Source organism: Acanthochromis polyacanthus, chromosome 2 (genome assembly GCF_021347895.1).
Source record: "Acanthochromis polyacanthus isolate Apoly-LR-REF ecotype Palm Island chromosome 2, KAUST_Apoly_ChrSc, whole genome shotgun sequence".
NCBI lineage: Eukaryota > Metazoa > Chordata > Actinopteri > Pomacentridae > Acanthochromis > Acanthochromis polyacanthus.
The window spans coordinates 35,520,160-35,542,833 of record NC_067114.1 but is presented as its reverse complement, the minus strand read 5'-3'; the positions used below and the strand labels follow the sequence as shown (position 1 = coordinate 35,542,833).

The window sequence follows — 22,674 nt, the reverse complement described above, 5'->3', positions numbered from 1 at the left end:
GCACCTAAAATGTTGGTTTAACCGAGTATTTCATCCAAAATCCTCAAAGAGACCTGAGGGGCTGGTTAAAAGGATTATTCCACCTAAAACCTCAACTAGGGCAGTATGTGTAGCAGCGACAACAGAAAGAGGTCCTCTCTGGATGGAAGAACAGGGTCTGAGTGGCAGCTCCCTTTCTGCTCTTACCTTACTCACTAAACTCAAGTGCCATGGAGGACACCAGTAGTTGACATTTCCTGCTGCAACCTTCCCTTTTTCAGATTTCTTCCACATCCGATTGCTTCCGACTCGGTTTTTGTTGAAATTTTTTACTTTTTTTCCGAGCTTTGACCAATCCGAGAACATGAAGTACATCATCAACATCAGCGGCGTAACTGATGGAGGGAAAACCACCCTCACCAACCGCCTGATCAAGAACCTGCCCAACTGCTGTGCGGTCCATCAGGATGACTTCTTTAAGCCCAGAGATCAGATTGAAGTTGGTGAAGATGGCTTTAAGCAGCACGATGTCATCACTGCTCTGTACATGGACGCCATGATGAGTCTGATCCATGCGTGGCTGGAGAACCCGGTGAAGTTTGAGAAGTCTCTTGGTGTTAATAACACCCTGGACACAGAGATGGTCTCGAAGTCTGACCACAAAGAGGAGGAGGAGACTCACATCCTCATTGTGGAGGGCTTCCTGCTTTACACCTACAGGCCTTTGATCGACGTGCTAAACCAACGTTACTTTATCTCCATCCCATATGAAGAATGCAAAAAGAGGAGGTGCTCTAGGAAGTACACGGTGCCAGACCCCCCCGGCCTGTTCGATGGCCATATCTTGTGAGTGAACTGTCAGTGGAGATTTTGCAAGTCCTGCTTGATGAAGAATTTTTAATTCTCGTCTAGATTTTACAGAGAGCCAATAAAGAGAAGCCAATATTGGGAAAAATATGACGTCTCTTGATGTTTACTGTCAGAACTCTGGCTGCTGCATTTGAATCAGCTGGATATTTTTAAGGGTTATTGTGGGATCCCTACAATAAGGAATTACAGCACTACCAGTGCTGTCAAGGCAATGCCAAGGTTTTCTAATAAAACTTACTTACAATGTGCAAGGTGGTAAGGGATTTCTGTGCAGAGAACTATGTGGAATTTCATAACCAGCTCTGGTGTGTGTGTGTGAAAGAATCATCACTGACATGAACAAATCTGATCAATGTGATTTACACCAGATAAGTGCAGTTCCTTTAATCCCAGTGACACATTTCAGTCTATTCAAGCAAAAGCTGTGATCCACTGTATCACATGCAGCACTGAGTATCTGGAGTAGTAGACAGTAGAACCAGTATAGAAACTAGTCCACTGTCTGAAGCTGTTACAAAATCATTGGTTACCTGAAAGAAGATTGGTGATGATTCTGTTCTAGAGGAATCTGACTGATTTCGAACAGTTTCAGTGCAGGCGGTCACATTTTGTCTTGCAAAAGCTTTTTCAAGAATTTTAGAAATAAAGGAGGGGTTGGATATAGGTGATGAAACAGCAGTAGAAATGCTAATGCCAGCATAGAAGTAATTTTATTTGCTGGCACAACATGATTTTAAATTCAAGTATTTTATTTTTAGTACTTCAAAGCTCCTAAGTTTTTTCTTCATATTACTTATTGGTTGTAATACATTAATGTCATATATTTATTTTACTGTGATATTGAATATCTTTGTCCTTGCCCTGTGCTGCTGCAATACCTGAATTTCCCCTCTGGGGATCAATAAAGGATTATCTTATCTTATCTAATATCAAGAATCATAGAATTTCAGTAATATTTGAAGGCTACCAAACATTTGGTATTGTGACCTCCTTACTCGACACGACAGATCAGACTTTTTCAACAGTAAAATAAAAACATCCCAGAAGCTATGATGGAGCTCAGTACGCAATCTGAGGAGGGCCACTATGTAGCTAATAATATGATTAGATTGCAGTTTCTAAACTGTGACAGCTCACCTATCTGAGAAGCAAAGATGCTCAGAATGAAACTGTAAAGTGCATGAGGCAAAGCTCACAATACAGGAGTCGTACTTTGTGTGCGCGCTTCTCCATCAAAGAAACTGAACGATGGCTTTTGCACAATCTGCAGTGATTATAGAGGTGCGCGTGGTGTTTTGGCAGACAGAAAAAACGTGTCTCATGCCAGTGACTGTGTTTGAGTTGGAAACCCTGGCATAGGAATATATTGTTCTTTAGCCTGTAGTTTGAAATTGTGACTGCAATGCATGGAAATGTATACTGCTATTCACCAAACCTGAATAAGCGTAAATGCAAACCATCAGGTGAGACTCCTTTGTAAACTGCTCTTCCCAATTTCAAGAATGAACATGCTCAAGAATGAAGCTCCGTAGCTACACATCCTCCATCCTGGTACAGACAACACACGTACTGCTTAGTACACTACAGTCTATAGACTACACTGAGCAATAAAACCTTGACTGCAGTTCCTTGCAATTCAATATATTATAGTAGTCCTCTAATAAATACAACATTGTTGTATTTATTGTTGGCATTGTTGGGGACCCGAATGTGTGAATTAAATACGTCTGCTCCTCGATAAGGTAGACAGAACATTAGATAAAAAACTTTCTAAAACCTGGTTTAGGTTGGGTTGTTTAATTTTGTAAAACAGAGTGTTAAACAAATACCATGTTCCTCTGATTGTTCAATGTGTCAATTTCCCTGGCATCTAATAGAAAGTATTTCACAATAAAGGCTATTACAGCCACTAGCTATTTAATTTCGACCCCGTTTTCATCAAACGATTGTTTACATGTTCTGTCATTTCCAAATTATACAACACAATGACACTAGCTACTGCAAATGGCATGTTTGTAATTATAAGAAAGGGCAATGCTGTCATGAAATAATGTTTATCCTGTCTCTCACACGCACAAACACAGAGTCAATTGTACATGAAAGGCATGTCACCCAGATGATCTTAGATATTATCTGTCTATCTAGATATCATCTATAATTAACTCCAGTTATTGCGGTCGTAGATCATTATGTCTACGAGTAAACAAAGAACTACACTCATAAACCAGTTCAATTAAAAGTGACAGGAATGACTTTGATCTCGAACATATTTAACAGACATGATCATAGTCAGAGTCACTTTTTGGAGGCCTTTTATTAACCACGCCTGACGTGTACATCAGCGGGGTTACTGCATTCGCTTTGGTATCTGGCTGGCTGGGTAAGTATGTATGTCCATTCAGATATCTCTGCAAGTACTGAAGTCAGGATAATCAAACTTGGCACTGAAGATCGGTCTAAGGTTCCCTGCTCAGTTGTGGAGTTAGAGGTCAGCAGATCAAGGTCAAGGTCACAGGGGTCACTTAGCCCATTTCTCGTTGAATGATAGGGCCATTGGGCGTGGTTCTGCCATCTACTGAGGACTCGTTTAGTATTGAATCTGCAGTGGTTTTCTGACAGTGGTCCAACTAGAAGAGCAGGTCTGACTTCACACTCATCAAAAGCAACAAGCATCTTTTGTGTGCAATTTTAAACTGCTGCTTGTTGTTTTGCGATGAAAACAAAGACAACTGAAACACTTAAAGGTTTCCATGCAGCTCTTCAAACATTCCTTCACAATAATATTGTTTTATTTCATTGCACTGCCTTCTTGAAAACTTTCCATTGACTGATTATGAATGCCAACATAGACCCAAAGGTTGGATTTCTAATAAGGCCAAGCAGACAATCTCCAGGCTCTGAACATCCCCGAGTCCCAATGTTACTTTTGCAAGTAAACTCTGTTGTTGTTCAGCATTAAGTACAGTTTAAATGTGAAATGGTTTAAATTTCTGCATTTTGATGTTTTTATTGGGAGTATCATTCTGGCTGATGATAACTGAGAATACCGCAGAAAGAATAAAAAGTAAATAAACTAATTTGGCAGTACAGCAATTCATCCTGTTAAAGTAAAGGAAAAAAAAGCCCTCTATTCATACTGTAATGCTGAAAGTGGCTCATTAACCACCTGGAGGACTCAATCTGAGGAGCACAACATGCAGTTGTGAGGAAATTCTCTCATACTGTCCTCTCATGAGGAAACGCTCTGCAATCAAACTTGTTTCACAGTCACAGCACAGCAGCAAATTAGCACTAAAGCCACACCTCTGGAGACAGGAATGACAGGAACACTTTTTATTTCAACATGAAAGGAAGTGATTTATAAAAAGAAAGTGATGTGTGACTTCAACTGGCCAAACAGAGCACTGCTCTAATTACAACCAACTGGCAAAAAAGGCCAGACTGGCTCCCTCTTGACCCACGAAACAGATCAGGGATTATACAGCCAGTTGCATGTTTGTGCCTGCTACACACACACCTACACCCACACACACACACACCCCCACACACACACACACACACACACACACCCCCACACACACACACACACCCCCACACACACACCCCCACACACACACACACCCCCACACACACACACACACCCCCACACACACACACACACCCCCACACACACACACACACCCCCACACACACACCCCCACACACACACACACACACACACACACACACACACACACACACACACACACACACACACACACACACACACACACACACACACACACACACACACACACACACACACACACACACACACACACTAAAGCAGACTGTGCAAAACTCTTTGGTGTTAATGAGTTTAAGAAAGAGGAACATGAAAAAACACTATCCCACAACTGACATGGTTATACAATCTTTCCAATATACATATTTCAACAGTCAGAGAGTAGAAAATAGGGCCTGCAAATTCAATAAATTAGACAGCAAATAATGAATTGCAGATATCAAATCCAGCAGTTGGGTTCACAGAAATTAATAATATAGAAAATATAAAGAAGAAAAACAGTAACAGTGTTAACTCAAATTACCAAAACCATAAAATTAAATGGAAAAGAAACAGCTGTAAATCAAAGGAATACAATTAAATGGCCCTTAGTGACTACTGACATTGCTGTGATTTGAGTTTTCATTCATGAAGTGTTGCTTAGGATCAGTCTTTTGTAAACACTCACAATCAGGTGTTGAATGTCGTTTTGAGCACTGATGGTCTTAGAGTACATTTTCATCAGTCTGCCCCCCAGGACTGCAGGACTGTGACTAAGGTACACAATAACTTATGTCGCCCCTTTTTCAACATTTAACAGGCATGAGGAGCCTTGGGCCCCTAAAGGAATCCGGCTCACACAAGAACATTGGTCAATGTTTCTTTTATCACAAATCCTAACATGTACTTCCATACTAGAGCCCAGACTGTATCTATGACTTGTTCATTTTTCTTATTATGGCATTTCTGTGTATTTTCTTTTAAAAAGACATTTTCAAAAAATATCCATGTAAAGTCTTTTCAGTAAAAAATAAATTAAGTAGCGAAAACAACACGGAGAGGAGGAAGTGAGTGCAGAACGTGTCCGGGTTCAGTCTATGACAGGCTACTGCTCAGTTTTTCCTCACACTGTCCTGACTGAGCCATTACTGCTGGACAGCCTCCTGAAGCTGAGGTCGTTCTTCTCTAGCCAGAGTTCGGCCAGTTGCTGGGTGGAGCCATGTGACGAGGCTTTGGAGCCCAGGCACATCTTATACTGCTTTGCCTCGAGGTTGGGGTCACATATGACCGGGTGGTGGACATGCACTATCCCTGTGTCTGTGCTTCTGAACAACTTAATCCCTGACTGGACAAACTTATTATAAAGGTCCACATCCTCTAATCCCCACCCTTGTATGGAGGTATCAAAGCCTCCAGCTCGAACCAGGTCTCCTTTGTACACGCAGACAATCCCAAAGCCGTAGTTCCTCCACAGGCCTGTTTTAGAGGTGAAGACGTAGTGGTTGTTGCTAGGGACCTTCCCAGCATACACTACTTTGGGATCATACTGGCTGAAGATGATGGGGAAGTAGCTCTGCTCCCCCAGTGCAGCATTGGTCCGACATCGCTTGAGGAAGTCGCTGGAGAAGAGCAGATCTACGTCACAGTAGAAGAGCAGTGAATCATTAGAGAAGTGCAAGGAACCCACTTCCAAAGCCACTGCCCTGGAAAAGGAACCAGTAACAGGCTTGATCTCGATCTCAGCCCGGGGATACTTCATGTGATACTCCCTCATCAACTCCACCTGTCTGACCCGTTCCGTGTTGTTTTCTGTGCTGAAGAGGAGGATCAGTAGTTTGACATTCTGGTTGGGGATCAGACAAACTCTTTCAAAGTTAGCCATGAAGCGCACGAATATGTCATAGCGCCCTGACAGAGGTACCAAGATGTTGACTTTCTTATCTTTTGGTTCCCTCTGGTCCTGTCCAGAGGTGGTCAGCTTGAAGGGCACCAGCATCTTGAGGGAGTTGGACAGAAATGAGAGAGAATCTGACTCCTTGTTGATGTGGCTGGCTAGACCTCTGGCATCTATCTCATCCTCCTCTCTGAACTGGATTTGGCTAAAAGTCTGCTGCAGGTAGGCGTGCCTCCTCACTGGAACTGTCATGGTCTTTCCTTTGTGCTTCTTGTACAACAGCAGCAGATCCAGCACATATTCTGCCCCATGTAATGGATTGACCCTCCGGTAGCCATACTGGATTTCTTTGAAATCAATGACTCGGCCCCGTGTCTTGGCATTGGCATTAATCATCTCCATCACCTGCATGATGATGTCATCAAGGGCCTGCCTTTGAGAGGAGTCCATCCCACGACGGGGTGGTTGACTGTCAGATGATGAGAACAGGTATCTCCCTGTCAGGAATTCCCACTCTAGAACTTCCTCTCTCTGATGTGGGTGGAAACGCATAAATGAAGGAGGCATGCCAAGCTGCAGGTCCTCTCGGCTGGGCTCAGCTGCTCCATAGCGCCCCATTTGGACGATCTCCCGGTGGAGCTGAATGGTTCGGTGGCGCAAGTCTGCAATCTTCCGGCTGAGCATGTAGCTGTGTAGGCGATACTGGTAGGGAGGGTTCTTGTTGGGGTGGAGGGTGATGGCTCGGTGGATCTTGCTGCTATGAAGATCTCGTATGTAGCCCTTTTTGTTTGGTTCATAGTTCTCATAGAAGAGCTGCTGCATCTGTGGAGACAACACATAAATTGCCGTTAGTGCTACATGTACATTTAGAACACTAGCAGGTCATTATTACATGTCTGTATTCAAATGCAAAATGTCTGTTTTGTTTGTCTATATAGACATAGAATTAGCTATGACATGACAAATGGAAATAACACCCAAAAAAGTTTCTGTCCCTGGCTGTTTTCAGACCCATGATGTTGCAGCATGGTGCTGTAAGTACTAGTCAGTTGAGCTACAGAGCTTCCCTGAGACTTGTGTAAAGTATTTTCTACAAGCTACATGAAATAGATCTCCTTGAAAGTAGCTTGGAAAGTAATGCTGTTTTATAGTCCACTCTTTATTTAAAGATCATCAACACCAAAATGCACAGTATGTCAGTAGCCAATATATTATTGGCATGCAAGTCAAAACAACTGGCCATTGTTCAAATTATAAATTTTTCATCAACAACAGAGGACAGATGCTGTTTTTTTAATCAAGTTGAGTGTAATGCTAGTTGTCCATAAGTGCGAAAAAAACATGCCAGTACAACTAATTTATCAAACAGCTGTCATGCAAACAGAGCAAAAACTTGCAGAACTGTGACCACTTTGACTGTTAAGTCTACAGTCAAATGCCCTAAAATTTCATTGCTTAAATTACTACAGAAATAGGTTTTAGTTCATGTAAACACATTGAACATAGACAATTATTCTCTTGTTTTCTGCTGAGGCAAACTCCAAATTAAGGATCTCAAAGAGTGTGTTATACTCCACTCCTGTCATAACCAAGTTTTTGGGGGGTGGGGGGATTTTGCCTTCCTGCAAAATTATGCAGGAGGGCAAAGAGGAATTGGAAGGCGGGCAAATTTAGCATTTCTCTTGTCTGAAGGATCCAATGTTCTCCTATCAATGTAAAACTAGTGAACCAAGGAACACCTATTTTTCTAGGCAAAAGCTACACTTGTAACAATCACACAATCCTCTTTGAAACCATACTGTGAATGGTCCCCCGCTCAGGCAGACAGCCAAACAGAGATGTGAGGAAATTCAAAACTACTTTATTAACAAAATAACAGGGACCTATTTGGGGTCCCCTCTCATTTACCGTCTACATGGTACCACTGGGAAAATCCTGCACAGACATGGCATCGACTTTCATTGTTATAAGGATGACACTTAAATGAAGATCCTATTAAGGTCTGGGTGGTAACTGGTGCTTCAAAATATGTCATGTCTGGCAGAAAGCCACAAAAATAGATGTCAAAATACTTTCTGCAGCTGCACAGCCCCAAATTGGAAGCTAATATTACTTTTCTCTATCCTGCGTATCTAATGTATGAAAGAAGGCCAGCAATATACAGACTGTTTTTGACTCAGGGATGTATTCTGACAATCAGTCCTGCCTTGCACAACCTAGGCAGCTAACCTTGATCAAGTCATTCCTTTCCCCTGCAAACTTGGAAAAAAAAAAAAAAAAAAAAAAGGTTATCCAAGCTTTTATCTCTTCTAGACTGGATGATTGAAATGCATCTTGTTGTGGTATCTGCGAATAAAACATGCAAAGACTGCGGTTGGTGCAAAACCCTACTGCTCGATGAATAGTTCCAACTTTCGACTATCATCAATGGTGACAGAGCCTTTGCTGTTTGGGCCCCAAAACTGTGGAACTTCTTGCCTGGAGACCACAGACAGGCAAACATAAACTTCTTCTTAAAATTCACTTTTAGCGTATCTTCTTTTCTTAACTGATTGTATTTATTGTAACTACTTTGTCTTATTTATATTAAATGTTTAGGATCCTATTTATTTTGTTTAAATAGTTTTTATTAATTGTCTGATTTGACATTTGTGTTTATTTTAAAGTAAGCACTCAAGACGTTTTATACAAATATTACATACAATTATTATTACAAGTGAATGAGTATTTCTTCCTCAAATCACAGGGGCCTTAAAGGGTAAACACTGGTCAGCTGTTCTTGAACTGCCAACAATTCCTCAACCCTGTTAAAGAAAGCAGGCTTTGTGACATTGTCATCCAAAGACTGTATTATCAGAATAGCCACAACAAAACAAAAATCAAATAAAAGCAATGAATTTAGGAGGACAGTTCCGGAAAGCAGATTGTTGCTTGAGGACATAAATGTTTGTGTATTAGAGAAAATCTAAGGATTGTGTAATATTATTTGCTGCCGTGACTTTAATGTAAATGTGATCAAGGGGACACCTATATCCCCATTTAGACAAGAGAGCCAATAAATTGCAATCAGAAAAGAAAGGGTGCATCTAGATACAGATATAACAATTCACAGTTCACTGTTACTTAATTGGCATGAATATGAGGTTAACAATACTGCTGAAGCATCAAGAATGGTGTAATGCCCCCCCCAAAAAAAATTTTTTGTGGATGATGAAACTAAAAAAGATGATAAAAAAAATGACAAGAGAATGGCGTAAAAAAGAAAAAAAATAATAAGCATTGCACGTACATGGGCATGCCATAGAAAATCTCAAAATAACTGTCATATTCAGTGATGTCTTAATTACGTGTCTTTCAACTTGTGACAGTCGCATTTCGTCAAAAATAGGCTTTCAGCTACTGAAAAGGTGTACAGCAAATTGAAAAGATTTCCCAATACACCAAAGTATTTTTCCAAGTTAGTTCAGTTGATTGTGATGCTGAATGAGAGCTCTGTGCTGGCTCAGACTGTATCCAGCAGGGTAATACCGATGGTCATCAGCTGACAGCCAACGGGTCAGGATGTTTTTCTGTCTCTCTCCTGCGGCTTCACAATCATAGCACCTTTCCTAATTATATGACCTCACTCTCACAACTTATGTCTCATTAGTGCAATTTCATCACAGTTATTAACCTTACAACATCCCTTCACGCTAATCAATCAAAATGGTTCTCGAGCAAATGCAAGCCATAGTAAGTTATTTCTGGAAGATGAAGCTTTGTGACCTTTTTTTCAAGTGCAGCTGTTATGGAGAGTGTCTTAAAGCTGAGGATATCAGGAATAGCTACATATTGTGCATATCTGTACACTTAACTCATGCGATATTTTGCAATTTTCATGAAAGTGGTTTTAGATCTGATGATTTAAATGGTTCTACTTGTGCCCATGTTCCACCTCTCCATTAAGTTTAATGACATAGTTTTTTCCTTTTCTTGGATTTAAGCTAGCATGTAGTCATGAGCAAAAGTTTATACACATTTTTAAAGACCATGCATATCATGGTAGTCGTGAGTTTCCAATGACTCGTATAACTTGTCCTTTTTTATAATGGAATGAATTAAACATATGCACCTTTGTCACAAAAAACAACCATGCATTTAGGTTCATTCAGAGATATATTACAGGTCTTCTGGAAATATGACAAAATCTGCTGGGTCAACAATATGCGTAAAGCAATTCTCATATTTGGCCAAAAGTCCTTTGGCCATTTTCACCTCAATTAGGTACTTTTAGTAGCATGGCTGCTGCTTTGCTGGGGATTAATCTGAGATACAATAAGAAATGCCTGCCTCTGAGTGGGCCATGCAAATCTAATTTGAAGTGGCATAATGCGCCTGTAATTGGATCTTTTGTAACAGAGGTGGTATGTCGAAACCAATTTTCCAACTCAGGATAAAGGTTTAACACTGAAGACAGCTCCACAATACGTATGGCATAAATGTGTGTGATACATTTGGGTCATACTTTGATTGTCGGCTTTCTATTGGAAGTGATTGTACCAACGACATCATGACATCTGATGACTTTATCAATATTAGGAATTGAACATATGAATGGTTAGCAAGTGCACAATCCACAGACAGCTTTTAAATTAATTTTTCAAGTTGAGATCTATGCTTAAGTAGTCTTCACTGTGCCAGATGAACACTTATGTTTATCTTTTCTAAACTGCTATTCCGGAATATAACAGCAGTGTGAGTAAGCACACTGTTCTTAGGAAGAAATGCCCACAGGGCAGGCACTGACATGTTCCTGTCAGTGCCACAGAGGCATCTGAGTTATGTAAATCACAATCACTTTTTCCATAATGAGAGCAATAACCCACAGCAGTGTACTGTCTAAACTACTTTCACTCTGTTTTTTTACTGGATGGCGTTTGCGTAAAGTTACTTGTGCTGTCATGGCTGACTGCCAACTATTTAAAAACATGATGAAAACTAAAGTTCATAAGGTAAAACATATGTTACTTACTGACAGAATATAAAATCAGTGGACAGTTATTTTTTAAGCAATTTTCTCTACTCTTCAGTCTACTAGTCTATATGATTCAACACTTTGGCAGGGACAGGGAAACTGAGTAATACTTCACTGTACTCTGAAAACTCCTGTTCCTCTACCTCCCTCTACCTCTTCTGTCCCTCTCAATCCGCTGGCCAGCAGCAGATGGGTCTCCTCGTATGAGCTGGGTTCTGCTCAAGGTTTCTTCCTGTTAAAAGGGAGTTTTTTTTTTTCTTGCCACTGTCGCCTTAAGGCTTGCTCTGGGGGTTCTGGCATATGGGTTCTATGAAGTGTCTTGAGACAATTTGAATAGTTTTTTTTTGTTTTGTTTTTTTAAAGTTATTTTTTGGCCCTTTGTTGTCTTTATTAGACAGGTTAGTAGAGAAGCAGACAGGAAAGTAGGGAGAAGAAGGACCTGTAGCAAAGGGCCGTGAGCTGGAATCAAACCCAGGTCGCTGCGTCGGGGACTACAGCACCTTTTTATTAGTTTTTGGTCACCCACTCAACCAGTTGAGCTACCTGGGCCCCGGCAATTTAAACTGTAATCAGCACTATATAAATAAAATTGAATTAATAATTGTTAAGGAGTGCACAGTGGGGTAGTGGTTAGCACTTTCGCCTTGCAGCAAGAAGGTCCCCGGTTCAAATCCCGGGGTGGGCCTGGGCTCTTTCTGCATGGAGTTTGCATGTTCTCCCTGTGCATGCGTGGGTTTTCTCCGGGCACTCCGGCTTCCTCCCACAGTTCAAAAATATGCTGAGGTTAATTGGTTACTCTAAATTGCCCGTAGGTGTGAATGTGAGTGTGACTGTTTGTCTCTATATGTAGCCCTATTACAGACTGTCGACCTGTCCAGGGTGTCCCCTGCCTTCGCCTGAGTCAGCTGGGATAGACTCCAGCACCCCCTGCGACCCTAGTGAGGATAAAGCGGTGTATAGAGAATGGATGGATGGGTGTCTCCATGACAACACAATTTTTTTGACTACAAAGAGATTTTAGTGTACTTCATGCTTCAATACGCCGACAGGCTTTCTGAAGATGTCGGTTTCCTTTTCCAGCAGGACTTTGCACTGGACGCAGAGCCAAGATTACTACCAAATGGTTTGTTGCTCATGATATTACTGTGCTTGATTGACCAGCAAAAACACCTGTCCTGAACCCTATAGATGGGAAATTGTAATGAGGAAGATGAGCAACACTCGACCCAAAAAGATGAAGGTTGTTATCAAAGCAACCTGGGCGTCAGTAACACCTCAGCAGGGCCACAGGCTGATCTCCTCCATGCCACAGTGCACTGATACAGTAATTCGAGGTAGAGGAGCATCAACATTGAGTTTGGGTTCCTAACAGCAGTGAACATACTCTTCAGAAGTTGGAAATGTCTGTGTTGTAAATCCTTTTTAGATTCATCTTAGGAAATATTTTTATTATTTGACATACTGGATTTCTAATTTTCTCATAGCTATAATCCATAATCATCCAAATTAAAACAAAAAAAGGCTTGAAATGTTTCACTTTATGAATATAGAATAACTGACGGAAAAAATTACCTTTATCGTAATTTTTTTTTGAGCACAAGTAAATGTAACACATGAAGTATTGTGTATACCAGTCCCATGTCAGAGATGTCTGTGCAATGTATCTTCTATGGCACAAAGGATATATCATGTCAGATTAATCAAGAGGGAAAAAATGTGTGGACCATTTTTTTCCAGTTTCAGTTTTAATCATAAATCAGAGTTTGATTAATCTTCCATTCAGACTTTATGTACTACACTTCATAAGAAGATCATCACCATGATCTGTGCCATTATCACCGCATATCTTATTAATCGAGCATGGTGAAAGCACTAATAAAGGAGGAATGTGAACAGGCTCTGGTTTGTGTGTCATCTGAGGATTGGATAGAACTGGGTGACGGGGAGGAGAAAAGGCCCCTTGTTCCCTTCAACCAGCCCCTCTCTCCAGATGTCTTCTTCAGCACAGGTTCCCAGGGAAAGACAGGGGATATGCACTGTGGCTCAAACTCAATTACAAGACCAACTTATGGCCCCATGAATAACAACTAGCACTCCAACGCTAAAGTCTGACCCCTGGCATGATGCTAAAATGCAGAAATGCTATTTTTCTCAAATTCTGCCTTGATGAGGTTTGTTATAATTTCCTTAGCCAAGGGAAAATTCCAAAAACACAATTCATTAAAATTAACACTTTGCATCGCTTCTGCATCATTGACACTTCACCACCTCCTTGATACAACAGAGTGAATATAAATTTGTTTCCAGTACTCGACATTTTTAATTTGAGCGTTTTTACAGCAACATTTTTTTTGCTACTCTTTCATTTATAATCACATAAAATCAGAGTTACAAAATCATCATCTGTCCAAAATGAAACCGGTTTAGAGACAGGTTCTTATCTGAGGCCCTTTCTCTCTGCTTTCCAGGGTAGAGTGACACCGAGTGTGTATGTTGTACACATAGAAATTTGCTTTGCAATCTATTTACCCCAACATCCTATGCTGGAGACAACAATACAGCCAAATGGCCTTCCACAAGGCAAAAGCAGAAGAAAGGACTTACTTCACTTCCATGAAGATGAAGCTGCACTTCAACAGATAAACTCAGTTTGACACTTAATATCTCCTACTTGAGCAGCCAGAGTTCACAGAATATGTTACAAGCAGGTGACTGCACAGAAGTCCTAGTCAGCTACAAGTCAGCAAAAATAATAACAATTAAAATCTGCTATTACTCCTAAGACTGCTACCAGATGCACATGTACAGCATATTACCTGTGCACATTCTTGGCTTCTTTCCTTTTATCCCATCCTTCCATCTCAATCTGACAAAACATCTCTTTGCATCTATTGAACAACCAATTATCACTTTTATCCTGTATAGTCTACAAAAAAAGGACAATTTCAGTTCATTACACCATGGGTCTGTTTTTGTTGTTCTGTTCATGATTTCCATTCATTTATGCTAGCATTGCAAACAGTGAAGTTCCTGAGATATGAGAATATGGTGACTTTGCTACAAAGAAGTGTTTGCACAGCTCCAGTAGGAAAAGTTGAGAGCAAGATGTACTGTGGCAAATGACAGTTTGGTTAATTAATTCACTGCTCACCTTTAACTCTAACTTCGTACTAGTAATGTTGAGAAAACAAAAGTTGTAACAACCTTGAAGTATCCCTTAACATACACCATTTTGAGGCTTCTGTTTCCTTTTGACTAACATGTAAATACTATTCTGTTCCAAAAATAATAATAATCAGGGCTCATTTTAATGTGTAACCAATCGAATCAAGGAATTGAGACAATTACTGCAACAAGATGATTGCTCAGGGGGAAGGGCCGGTTCAATGGCAGTATAACTGATAGAGACATTGGCAAGACATGTTATGCACAAGGCCCAAATGCTGAAAAAAGCCAGACACTTTCATCGTGCCGCTGAAAACTGATCATCAAACACGAACAACAGAAATAAAACAGAAACTCAAAAGGCAAACCCACTTTACTCTTGTACGCAAGAAACCATAGTCATATATTTAGTTATGACTCTCTGTGTTTGTCTCCTTAAGGACAAATACAGAGTTCTTGCAGGCGTGGTGACTGGCTTTGTAAGCAAGCTCTTTGCTATGAACTGGATTCTTCAGGCTGACCTCGAATCTATTACTCTGTGCAAACATTTATGTGGACTTAAATGACGAGCAAAAACAGAACAAGTTGGTATGGTGAACGTAAGAGGATGGATGCCTGGCCTTTCAGAGAGCCTGTCTTTTGTTCAGAGGTAATGCAATGTGGTGTATTATTGAGGACTCATCGCTGAAACACTTGAACACAACAGAGAACAGAGGAATAAAAGGTGTGAAGCCACTGGGATGTACATATCTTAGACTGCATTGTCTCTCAATTTGCCTTCATTCATCCTTCCTCTAAAACTACCAATCCAGAAAGAGGACAGGCCAGAATCATTCCAGGTTTTTCAAATAATATCTTTTCTTCTGACCTAATAACCAGGAATTCAATATGATTACTTTCAATGCAATGCATATAACAGTTTCAAGTACCAACAGTTCACCTTATCCCAAAGAAGTGGCTAAAACACTGTAGTTACACACTTGAGTCCCTTGTTATTCTAAGAAGGCAACAGATGACTGCTTGACTGCCATCTGTCTGCCTGCAGAGGGGACCATGGGTGGATCCACAGCTCTGTGACATCAAGGCCAAGGCTTAAATTAAAACCTTCCAGAAAAGTGAAAGAAAAAAGCTACCCAATATTGGTCATTTTTTCCTTTTTTTAAATCATTGAACGTAATTATAGCCGTGTGGTGGGTAGCAGCATACTTGCGGAGTCGCGGTGGTCTCAGAAGCTACAATTTAGTGAGTGCCGCCCAAGGAAGCTGGATGAACAGGAACTAGGTTGTGGGTGTAAGGAAGCTCGGAGTCAACTCTTTCAACACAAAAATCAGCAATTGAAAGTGAGTGTGTTGATGCAAGCCTATAATCTGCACATCAGTCCCTGCCCTAAACAATCCCTCCAATGCAAAAGCAAATTTCTCTTTGAAGACCATTTTTCTTACCCTGCTGTATATACAGCTCAATGTGTGCAAATGAGGTGAGGAAGAGAAGTAATGAAGAAAGCATTTCTTGAATATGTCTGTGATTAAGGTTTGGCAACTACAAACACTTGGTTAAAGTTGAGGAAATATTATGGAGACTAGCATTGTGAAGTGTGACGTGAACTGTAGAAGTCATGTAACAGGTTTGATGATATGATAAAGTCACATTACTTTGCTTCTTTATCCACACAGCTATTAAAAGTTGACTATCACAGACATGCACACATACTATATGTCATGCAAGTGATTTTGAGCAACAATCAGTGCTATTGTTTTTCTTTTGATGAAGACAGACTCATTTTATCCAACTATCCCATGACAACTACAGAGAGCTACTGACTTCAAATACAAATCCCGTTGGAGAATATCAACAACAACTTTAACCCCTTTAACTCTTTTCAGTGCCTATATACAGTATTATCACATCCGTGTGCTAAATTCTTCTTCTCACTGACCAATACAGCATCCTTTCTGTAATCATCACCTGAGATGAGTACAGCATACAAGTTAATAAGTAATAATAAAAAATAAAAAAAATAAAATAAGTATTTGTTTTCATGAGATTTGTGAAATTTAAACATTCCCTTATCCTATAGTGTGATTCATAGCTGCTTTCTTTTTCTTTTGCAAGCAAAAATCTGCCAAACTACAAAGCATCCATGCGAAGAGTAGATCCTTCTCCTTACTTGCCTGAAACAGCTTGTCCATCTTTTTCTTCTGTTACTTGTTTACACCACCATGGAACATTTGCATAGCATCTGCCTAGCAGTTACTTTGGCCACATCCTCAACTCACAAGGGCTGCTTCAGCTGCGGCTCTGTCTCTTCGCCTATGCTCAGAGGTCTGAGGTGATTGTATGTGATCATTTACTCATTTTTGCAGGTGCAGCTGACTGATCAGAGTATACTGGGCTTTTCAGGTAGGGATTATAAAGAGACAGGAGCTAAAACTGAGCATTTCAGACAAAGGATGACAAGAGTTTCTGCAGCAGTCACAAAGAAAATGTGTCTTTTGAACATCCGAGCATATAAACATAGGGATCCCAAAGTTAGAAGCTTATAGATGTGCATAAGACAGGCTCTTTATGCATATTCTGTCTCAAGGTTACAGAGTCTGTGGTGATGTGTATTGAATGCTATATTGTGTTTGTCAAAACACTTGACATGCAGATTGTAATACAACAGTCTAAAACCACAGTTTATTAAAAGGCTATCCTGCCAGCAGCTTCAGGAAGACTGCTGACTAGCAATCTCACTAAAAATCAATTGTGGTTAATTTTGGCTCTTTCCTTTCCTCAGCTCAATTGACCTTTTCTCATACATGTAGCCACAATAAGGCCAGCATGGTCTTCATCGTATTTTCACTCTCAGAAGGGAGCCACATGCCACAAAAAAGTCAATAACTACTGCGCTAAGACCACATCACAGTACCTGGTATCTTTCACAAACAAGCTACTAACTCAGTTGTATCAATTATTTTTCAGTTTTTTTTACTATATATTTGACAATGACAAGATCACCTATGCACTACTAAGCCAGATATCTACAGAAAGACAACAGAAGTCAAGGGTCTGATAATACACTAGATCATCAATATCCACAACAGTATCCACATCAGGAAAACCAAGCAACATGGCTTTGGAAGGCTTGGAGGTGCACATTCAGTCATCATTAGTTTTTTTTCTACCATAGTGTATATACTCATAGTAAACACAAACCCATGTCCTTACTTGCTCTCCCAGAGCAAGCACAGTGAATTTCACATTCCTAATGTATTTGGAATAAACAGGTTAAACTGGTTTTGTTAGTGGAAGCATTAAAGATGACCTAAATGGGCAACAGATAGCAGGGCTTCTCACAGAAGCCCTCTCTTGCTCAAGAAAAGGATGAAGGAAAGAGAGCATGTCCTTGGACTATGCACTACAGCACAGAAATCAGCGGTTATTGCAAAGATTGGCAACAACTTTATTTACTTTATTATTATGACTATTCACAGCAAGAAGGTTCTGGGTGTAAACCTGCTGGCTGGGGTCCTTCTGTGTGGAGTTTCTATGTTCTCCTTGTGCCTGTATGGGGTTTCATTTGTGTGCTCCAGCTTCCTTCCAAAGTTTCCTTTCTAATTTGACCTGTCTGGGGTATTTAATACCCCACCTGTTGTTTATTGTCACCTGGAACAGGCTCCAGCCCCCTGTGACCTTCTAATAGTTAAAGCAGATATGGCTAATGCAAGGATGAATAAGTTTGTCTTTTAACCAAATGTTTAAACAGACACTTCCCACAATATTCATCTCACTCCTCCTAAGACTGTGGATGATGTGCTTTCACACAAATATATATATGAACACAATACTCTCACCCTCTCACCCATGGATGAATGAGAGGCAGAAGTACTGATGGGTAATGGAGAGGACAGAATGCCTTACAAACTGCAGAGTAGTGAGGAGGAGCAGGCTCTTGAGTTCCAGGAGTGTTGGGGAATTCAGCTGTGGAGTTGAAGCATGTATACAATCATCAGTCCCACTCCCAAACCCTGTAGCCTGCCCAGGAGGGGATGGTGGGAGTGGGGTCCTAATTACAACCCTGTACCTGTTTGATCCCATTGACAGCATAGACACTCAACCCTCAAGTAAACAAAGCAACATCTGTACACTGATGGTTATTGCTCAGCATCCAGATGTCACATGCAGCTGGTCCGACAAATTATCTGAGTTCACTACAGATTCCTCCGAGCAACCTGGTGACAACTGGCTGCTGACAGTGAAGAGAATACGGATGGCCATTTTCAGAATACATCACCTTTTTGCATAGTATGAATCTAGAGGAGAGTAGTTGTTTTCAGCAAATCAGAGGAAATCAGTTTTTTTAAAAGCCCCCTCTAATGAAATTCCAGTTTATTACCTTGCTAACATCTTCATGGGGTGTTTTTTTATCCAATCCTCTTTTTATTGAAACAAGTTAAAGTTTTCCATCTGAAAATAAGACGGATATACACAAACTATATACATCCAGAGAGTAGATGTAAAAAGCAAAAACAACATTTACAGCAGCTCATTACTGACTTGGCATACAGGACTTCAAAGTAAAGAATTGATAAATAAATCGATAAATAAAACACAAAAAAATATTCCTTCAGTTAAATTAGATTGAGTCCATATTCGTGCAGTCATCCCATCAAAATCAGGTCTCAAAGGCCTCACATATCTCACCTATCGCTCCCAGTGTTGCACAAAGGAATCCATCTTCAGGTTTATAGTAAAGGTTATTCCTTCCATCCTATAAATTCCCATGGTTATGTCTATGTCAGTTATTTGTTGTTGGTTCTTCTTGTGTGAACCATTGTTTTGTTATTGCTTTTGTCCCTGCAGCTAGTAATATACTGAGTAAGTATCTATTTAGGTTTATGAACTCTAGAGAAATGAATCCCAAATATACGGTTTTAAAATCAATGTTAGATAAGTATTAAGAATGGTTTCTATGGCTTTATGCATTTCTTTCCAATAATGATTAATTTTTGGGCATTCCCAGAATATGTGGAAATGATGCGCATTGTGGCAGACACAATTTCTTCAGCATTGTGAATTTCCATTTTTATTGTGTGCCTTATGGCTATGAGATGTCGTCATTTTTTAGGGACGGTAGAACCCGTCCTCCATTTTCCTTTGGCAACCGTAGTGTTTTATATCGTATACGAAGTCTTTTCCCTACCATAGAGTTCGGGCTTCCTAACCCTAATCTTGAAATCATCTCATCCCCTCAGGAAAAGATATTGGGTGACTGTAACTGAGAGGGTTTGAAAGAGGTGTAGAAATCCTAAGTAAGATGTTGATTTGTATTGCTTCTATTCTTAAACTTTAACGTACGGAGAGGGTGAGGCTCCGTCTCGATAGAGCTTTTATTTTACAGTGCAGAGAGTTATATTTTCTTTTCAAACACTTTTGACGAGTCTTTAGTGAGAGTTACGCCAAGGTATTTAAGGGATTCGGTTCTCCATTTCAATGGGTAGCTTGCCTTAGTTTATCTGATGGGTTAAAGTTGTAGATAAGAGTTTCCGTTTTATTTAAATTAATTTATATCCCGACACTGAGCCGATGTTTCTAAGGGAGTCCATCACTTCTGGTAGGAAAATTTGAGGAGTTTTTAGATATAGAAGTACGTAAACTGCGTAGCATGCTATTTTGTGTTCCCTACCATTAATTTCAATGCCCTTCATTTTCCTGTTATGATGTGTTGGGTTCTAGAAATAGGGGCAAAGAGAAGGGGGGACCAGACAGAGCATTGTCTTACTCCCCTCAGAGTTAGTGATTCGGTTCAGTGACCATTAATTTTAATTTTTGCCGTCAAGTTGTTGTAAATTGATTAATATGCTATCTATGACTGTTTTATTAAAACCAAATTTGTCTAAAACTTGGTAGAGGTATTGCCAGCTGACTGAATCGAACACTTTTTTCCGCATCTAGACTGAATATCATTGCACTTTTTGTTGTTGTATATGATCCATAACATGTAGAGTTCGTCTTGAATTATCTTGTGTTTGACATCCATGTATGAATCCTGCTTGATCGTTGTGAATTAGGTTCGGCAATATTTTTCCATCCTTTAGCCATGATGGAAGTCTATATACAGTAATCTACATTGAGGACTGAGATTGGCCCAACCCACATTTAATTGTATCTTTCCTCTCTTTAGGGATGACAGATACAATGGCTTCTTTCCGGGTGGGGGAATTCTGCTTTCTTTCGGGTTCCAGTTACATTTTCCTCTCTAAATGTTTTTATTATATTTTTGTACTTGGTGGGGTTTAATTCTCAAGTTTATAGGATATTTTAAAGTTATGTCAGGGGAGACTTCTCACTATGCTGCTATCACTGAAGGAGGCAGAACTGGAACCCATGTGGGTTTTTTTTTTATGTATTCGATAACATTAGGTTTGTGATATATAAAAAAGGGGTTTCTGGACCATTATTCTTTTCTTGGTTTAAATATAATGCCTGAATTACTCCAAGATTACAATTTGCCATTGCGTAGTGTAGTGTTGCATTGTGTAAGCAAAGCTGTAGATGAGGCTGGTGTGCTTGAGGGCAGTGTAGAGTTACTACTGAGCCTTTTTAAAGCAGCAGGCAATAACTTCGATACATGATGATGAGTTTTTAGGTTTTAATCCAAAACCCTTCCAGCTGCTCTGGAGCTGGAGGACCAGAATTGGTGGTAGCTTGGCAATGGGTTTGCGAGATGATGATTGATGCATGGTGGAAGAAGCTTCTAAACTGTTATAACATGGTCTTCTTGACAATTTGAAAAATGAATGCAGCCTAGATCTGTTAAATATACTTAATAGATATTTTTCATAAAAACTGAGGTAAGAAACTGCCTGACGCAACTGAAGCCATACAATCTAGAGCCACTTGGTTTAGTGTTGTGAAAAATATAGATTTTTCAAACATGCATTTATTCTGAACAATTGAAGCAGTTTCAATTCAATTTTTTGCCAAGTACCGATACGCCACACCAGAACTGTAGCTTTATAATAACAGCTTTCTGCAGAAAATAGCCCATAAAAGTTGCTTTATCTCCACTTTTTACTCATTTGTGAATTAAGAATGTCTAAGATGGCAATGTTTGCATTTTACTGTCTTCTGAATGTGCCACAATCTCAGAGGCTTTTGAAGCAGTGTGCTAACTCAAATTTTCATTAATATTAAAAATGCACCTTATTCTCATGTTATAAGTGTACAATATTATTTCTAATAAGTGTGACATCCTTAAAGTTCCTTTCAAAAAATATACTGATATTGAATATATTGAATAGTTTGTGAACCTAAAGTATGATCAGCTCTCTCTGTCATAAGCTGTACTAGAATAGAATAGAATGGAATAGAATAGAATAGAATAGCTTTATTGTTCATCATACATGGCATGGCGAAAATATAAATAGCTACTATTGGACGGTGCATGACAACAAGCAGTAAGTAATAAAATATAGACATTAATAATAAAATCGAATGTACATATATAACAAATTGCTCTCAGTGGACTCTAGCAGCAGTAGGAAAGTGGCACATAGAAATACAGAGAGGCCAAGCCAACACTGTACATCAGAGTCCAGGTGAAGAGCGGCAGGGTGCCCACTGAGGGATTGCTGTGGGGGATGGGCGGATGGCACTACCACTAACCGGATTTCCAGAGCCTGAGAAAACCATTGAAATCCCAGCACTTGCACGCACACATGCGCAATTTGCTTCTGTCTGATTTGCTCCAATGGGTTGACTAATTAGCTTGTCAGTGCTTCATTACAGTCCTGCCACATTATGTCATGGGGAGCGCCCAGCATCAATTCAAGTGTTAAGTTTAGGATATGCCCCACCATAACCTGTGGATTTGGTGAGACCAGTATTTCCACAGAGGGAAGCAGAGAGAGAGGACTGAGAATACGGAAAAAAATGAGCTCATTTTTTCACAGTCTGCACAGGTTGGTGAGAAAAAAGAGCAGGTATCTGAAGAAGCAATGGGTGTATTAATTTGGCGAGCCACTATAGACTTCATTATCAAGTGTTCATGCAACAAAACATATTGTGCATCAGGGAAGCTGTTTACTCTCCATCTCAATAAGCAAATACGGAGGGAGCCAACCTGAGGTAGCTGCAGTCACTGTATTTGGACCTGTAAACAGCTAAGTGCTGTCCAGACTGCTGTTTGTGATGAGTAAATTACAGCTTATACTGACCAGTCAG

General features: G+C 40.1%; 2 protein-coding genes across 2 annotated transcripts in view; one reads left to right on the top strand and one right to left on the bottom strand.

The window, feature by feature from the left end:
• Positions 1-343: 343 nt before the first annotated feature.
• On the top strand, positions 344-829 carry LOC127532957 (nicotinamide riboside kinase 2-like). The gene has a single exon (XM_051944868.1). The coding sequence runs from the start codon at positions 344-346 to the stop codon at positions 827-829; it is 486 nt and encodes a 161-aa protein (XP_051800828.1).
• Positions 830-4,680: 3,851 nt separating this feature from the next.
• chsy1 (chondroitin sulfate synthase 1) overlaps positions 4,681-22,674 on the bottom strand; it is a 51,642-nt gene continuing 33,648 nt past the window's right edge. Inside the window, exon 3 of the mRNA XM_022214045.2 lies at positions 4,681-7,109. Within this exon, the coding sequence (XP_022069737.1) occupies positions 5,517-7,109 (1,593 nt within the window). The 3' untranslated portion in view covers positions 4,681-5,516. The remainder of the gene's footprint in view (positions 7,110-22,674) is intronic.

Bases quoted from the DNA above. Each gene is read 5' to 3' on its own strand.
- LOC127532957 (XM_051944868.1), top strand. From the start codon at position 344: ATGAAGTACATCATCAACATCAGCGGCGTAACTGATGGAGGGAAAACC.